General features: G+C 43.9%; 1 protein-coding gene across 1 annotated transcript; it reads right to left on the bottom strand.

Annotated features, from left to right (window-relative positions):
* Positions 1-2,700: 2,700 nt before the first annotated feature.
* Positions 2,701-4,726, bottom strand: LOC113024822 (zinc finger protein 79-like). The gene has a single exon (XM_026172166.1). It carries the CDS (start codon positions 4,313-4,315, stop codon positions 3,710-3,712), a length of 606 nt encoding a protein of 201 aa, XP_026027951.1. The 5' UTR covers positions 4,316-4,726; the 3' UTR covers positions 2,701-3,709.
* Between the last annotated feature and the right edge of the window lie 947 nt (positions 4,727-5,673).

Genomic DNA, 5,673 nt, shown 5'->3' with positions numbered 1-5,673 from the left:
TTGGCATCTTTCTTGGCCTTAAGACAACAATTCTGACGGCTAAAGATCCAAACGGGACACAAAAAAAAAAAAAAAAGAAAATGTCGGTGTTGACGTGCAACGTTCCCTCTAAGCTGCGCGCGTGCACAATTGTGCACTGCTAGCACGGTCTCTCTGATGCAGAACAGCTGATTGTTCTGTAAATAGTTTGAAATGCTTATTTAAAAACGCCTTGGCTGCATTTTTAGGTAAACAGCTGCAAAAAACTTTGTTGTTTGCATAACTCAGTTACTTTTTTGAAGAAGTAAGTATATAATTAATTGCCCAACACTGGTCATTATTTACTGTACTTGCAGACAGAGTTACAGACTCTCTCCCAGACCACAGACTCATAATACAGTCAGAGCTTTATATATATATATAAAAGAAAAGACAGTTGTGTTTTCAAAATTGGAGTTGAAGTTATTTTTCCTTCCAATAGTGTTAACATGCTGCACAGGTCATGAACAAGATTTTTTAAATTTTCATTGTAAGTGGGCAAAAGCAGGTAATTAAGAGTCGTCTAACATAAATGTAAACGCTGTAATTTGATTATTTTAATAAACATGTAATTTGGATGGATTGGATGCTGGCGTGACCACAGTGCGCACGTCTGCTGTTGCTCACAGTGATCCAAGGGACGCTCAGGGAGTTTGTGTTCAGACACATGAAACATTAGAGGGAACATTGTTGGCGTCCCAGCAGTTATCCCACCTGGAGGCCACTTTGGACCTTTCCTGTTTGGAAGATTGGAAGAACACTTACCGGCACTCTTTGAACTGCTTCAGTTCCCACCTGTCCACTCACTACCTCCTCCACCTGCCAGCAGTCTGCCCCCCCCCCCCCCCCACACACACACACACACACACTCACCCGCCATCACAAGTCACTCCCTCTCTCCCTCTCAGAGCTCCTGTGATCGCGTCAGCGTTGAAGTTCTTTCGCCGATAAAACTTATTTAACTGACTTTAGCTCAGAGTCTTATCTTTGAGTCCTCACCGTGACACATGGATACAATTACTTTTGCAGTTAATATGTTTGAAATATGTGTTTGTAGCATGAGACGCCTGCAGGCAAGATAGTTTTAAAGTGAACTGACAGATTTTCAGTGTTTAAGATTTTTAGTCAAAACCTAGAAATTGGTCCATAATGAGCACAAGTGCAGTGACACAGCTCTGCAACACCACAAATCACCAAAATCAGTGAGGTAGTGTCGGTGATCCACAGCGTGGAAGGATCTCTCAAGACAACAGTTAATGAGACTCATGCCTGGATCGTACAGTATATAGTATTGTCTTTAACAAATATCTAGCAATGCAATACACTAAGACAAAAAACAAATAATGCAGTTACTGTGGAACTTCAATATGCGGATGAGTTAGGATTCAATTCAATTTTATTTATATAGCGCCAAATCACAACAAAAGTCGCCTCAAGGCGCTTCATAGATACAGAGAAAACCCAACAATCATATGACCCCCTATGAGCAGCACTTTGGCGACAGTGGGAAGGAAAAACTCCCTTTTAACAGGAAGAAACCTCCAACAGAACCAGGCTCAGGGAGGGGCGGGGCCATCTGCTGTGATTGGTTGGGGTGAGAGAAGGAAGACAGGATAAAGACATGCTGTGGAAGAGAGACAGAGGTTAATAACAGATATGATTCAATGCAGAGAGGTCTGTTAACACATAGTGAGTGAGAAAGGTGACTGGAAAGGAAAAACTCAATGCATCATGGGAATCCCCGGCAGCCTACGTCTATTGCAGCATAACTAAGGGAGGATTCAGGGTCACCTGGTCCAGCCCTAACTATATGCTTTAGCAAAAAGGAAAGTTTGAAGCCTAATCTTGAAAGTAGAGATAGTGTCTGTCTCCTGAATCCAAACTGGAAGCTGGTTCCACAGAAGAGGGGCCTGAAAACTGAAGGCTCTGCCTCCCATTCTACTTTTAAATACTCTAGGAACAACAAGTAGGCCTGCAGAGCGAGAGCGAAGTGCTCTAATAGGGTGATATGGTACTATAAGGTCATTAAGATAAGATGGGGCCTGATTATTTAAGACCTTGTATGTGAGGAGCAGGATTTTGAATTCTGGATTTAACAGGAAGCCAAAACAGGAGAAATATGCTCTCTCTTTCTAGTCCCTGTCAGGACTCTTGCTGCAGCATTTTGGATCAGCTGAAGGCTTTTCAGGGAGTTTTAGGACATCCTGATAATAATGAATTACAGTCGTCCAGCCTGGAAGTAATAAATGCATGAACTAGTTTTTCAGCGTCACTCTGAGACAGGATATTTCTAACTTTAGAGATGTTGCACAAATGGAAGAACGCAGTCTTACATATTTGTTTAATATGTGCGTTGAAGGACATGTCCTGGTCAAAAATGACTCCAAGGTTCCTCACAGTGTTACTGGAGGCCAAGGTAATGCCATCCAGAGTAAGAATCTGCTTAGATACCATATTTCTAAGATTTTCAGGGCCGAGTACAATAACCTCAGTTTGATCTGAATTAAGAAGCAGAAAGTTAGCGGCCATCCAGGTCTTTATGTCTTTAAGACATTCCTGCAGTTTAACTCATTGGTGTGTGTTATCTGGCTTCATGGACAGATAGAGCTGGGTGTCATCTGCATAGCAGTGTAAATGTATGCTATGTCTTCTAATGATGCTGCCTAAGGGAAGCATGTATAATGTAAACAGAATTGGTCCTAGCACTGATAAATATTGTTTTGTGTTCTTCTTTACAGCACAGACTTCAGGCTTCCGTGGATGAAGAGTTTAACGCGGCACCCCTCTAGATGAATTCTGCCTACACATCCAATTTATTTATTAACTCTGTGAAAGTGGAAGATTTCACCACAGAATAAGAGAGAGAGAGAGAGGGCAACTATCACACAGGAAAGAATGAAAAGAGCTGAAAGCACCACATTAGATCTGATGAGGTTGGTCACAGGAGACTTTATATGCTCTTTAATTCAGTCTGATTGTGTTCCCACTGTGGTCAAATACACATCGTGGTCAAACGTTTCCAACTACTCATCATGGTGATGAATGTCATGTAATCGACTCTGCGTACTTTTCTTTTTTGAGGTGAAATAATTGTCCAGCATACACCTTTAGTGAGTGAAAAACGAGAGTTTGAGTTTAGTTTGGATTTCCTGTAACACTCACTGGGTCACATGTTTATATACAGGCTCAAAAATACAATATTTAGCAAAATGTCTCCGCAGGCTTGGAAAGTGGAAATCTTTGGTTGGTAAAGATGATGTTAAAGATGTAGGTTGTCACCTCAGCGGTGGTCCTGAGAGCCTTTTACTGTAATCATATGGGTCATTAATGGACATGAGCCAAGGCATTATTACAGTCACAGGAGCCAGGGTATGACTGGGGGTTGAAATCCCTGCATTTTAGGCCACTGATAGCTGTTGTCGTGAGCCACCCCCTCTGTTCAGTGAAGCTCTTCCAGTTTCTCTTCTTTTCTTTAAGTGTATACGTCCTGGAGAGCTGGCACTCTCTTTAGGTTGTGCCATGCATCCATGGAGAGGCTCTCCGAGGACCCAGGAGACAAAGGAAAAGTTTCAAAACGCCCACAGGAACACAGAGAAAGAGCTAAACTGGGTCGACTATAACCAGGGACACAAAAAACTGTCACTGGGCCGAGTTATACTACCCTTTGAATCAATAATAACAGCATCAGCAGTTACAGCCCTGCCCCGGCTTGTGCTCCGCAGCCTGTGGCAGACTGCTGGTGTGTCCTCAAGTTGCAGATCCAAGCAAACCTCTTCCCACACTGGTTGCAGCTGAAGGGTTTCTCCCCCGTGTGAACCCTTTGGTGCTTTTTCAGGTTTCCAGCCTCAGAGAAGTGCTTCCCACAAGTGTCACAGCGGAAAGGCTTCTCGCCTGTGTGCACTCTCTTGTGGACCTCTAGATTGGACAGGCCAGAGAAAGCTTTTCCGCAGGCTCCACATACGTAACTCTTCCTGCGGCGCTCTGTGGGCAAAGTGCATGCGGCACGATTTTTATTAAGGTTAGTGAGGAGAGTTGTCCGATGCTGTGGGGCGATGGCCACCTCAGTGCTGGCCAGCGGTGCTACAGCTCCCCGGACTGATAGAGAGGACTGTGGAGCCCCAGCTGTCTTGGTTTTACCTGTTTTACTAACAGCACCTGTGCTGGAGGACGGTGTGATTCGTGAGGGAGGGACGGTGCTTTCCTGTTGAGAGTAAGTGTTGCCATTTTGAAGCTGCTGCACTTGAGCCTGTGCTGGTGTTCTCCTCCAGGAAGGCTGGGAAGATCCTGGATCCTGCATTCTCAAAGACGTGGGTGCAGAAGTCCCTGAGGAACCAGAGAAAACAAGGAATCAGCTGTCACTAAACTCGGAGCCAGGCAGTTATATGTGATGGTTGCTTTTCCAAGATGAGCGCTATTAATTCTCTATAGGCTCGTCTTGTTCGTGTATTTACTCATTTCTCTTAATGGTATTTCTGTGTAATACAAGTAAATATAAATATATATTAAAAATAAAAGCACCAATGGCTGCACCAGTAAAAACATACAAGGAAAAACAACAAATTCATACGGCAGAAACACGCAAATCAACAACGAGAGCAGCTAAAACAAGTGTGCGCACGCACACAAAGGTTGTTGATCCCTCAGTTTGAACTTCATGTTGCGACTAAACGGCTGTCCATCCTCTCCTCCTCCATCACCGTGTGGTACGCTGGAGCCACTATCAGGGACAAACAGAGACTGCAGCGTGTTGTGCGCTCTGCTGAGAAGGTGATTGGCTGCAGACTCCCATCTCTGCAGGACCTGTACACCTCCAGGACATTGCGGCGTGCAGCTCGGATCTCAGCTGACCCTTCTCACCCTGGACACAGTCTGTTTGACCTGCTCCCCTCAGGCAGGAGGCTCCGGTCCATTCGCACCAGAACCTCTCGCCATAAGAACAGTTTCTTCCCCTCTGCTGTTGGACACACGAACAATAACCGTATGACTGTTCCCACCACTAACACATGACCCTACGCTGTGTCACTGCATCATTCCATGTTTGGCACTGATCACCACCTGCACTCATGTATATATCATGTATATATCTTTCTACTGTTTATTTAAGCGTTATCTGACAGTATGTTTGCACTAAGTACCGCAGCAATTTTCCTAATGTTGTAAACCTGCTCAACATTTGGCAATAAAACCCTTTCTGACTCTGATTTGTTAAACTCAGCGTCCTACTCACTGCACTCACTCTGCTGGTCCACAGACTGTGACATTAGCATCTTCAGACCCTAAAGCATGCAATAGTACAATAGAGACTTTTCATCACCAGTATCTTTTTGTCAGGCTTCAGCAATAACAGCTGCCACAATGACCTCAGTGTGTAAAGGAAAGCTTAACTAACAATAATAATAATACATTTTATTTGAAAGCGCCTTTCAGAACACTCAAGGACACTGCACACAGCAGAATAACAAAAGCAACATAAAAGCCAGCAGTTTACACAATCATAAAAGCATAAGACATAAAACAAATTTAAAATAGCAGAGTGGAGAGGTTATGTGGGATAAGCTGTTTTGAACGAGTTTTGAGTTGGGACCTAAAGAGAGAGAAGGAGGTGATATTTCTTAAATCAGGAGGTCAGGAATTCCAGAGTGGAGCAGCTGAAAG

The sequence above is a fragment of the Astatotilapia calliptera genome, chromosome 6 (assembly GCF_900246225.1).
Source record: "Astatotilapia calliptera chromosome 6, fAstCal1.2, whole genome shotgun sequence".
NCBI classification, from domain to species: domain Eukaryota; kingdom Metazoa; phylum Chordata; class Actinopteri; order Cichliformes; family Cichlidae; genus Astatotilapia; species Astatotilapia calliptera.
The sequence above is the reverse complement of the archived record's forward strand: the minus strand, read 5'-3'. Positions and strand labels throughout refer to the sequence as shown.

Bases quoted from the DNA above. Each gene is read 5' to 3' on its own strand.
- LOC113024822 (XM_026172166.1), bottom strand. From the start codon at position 4,315: ATGCAGGATCCAGGATCTTCCCAGCCTTCCTGGAGGAGAACACCAGCA.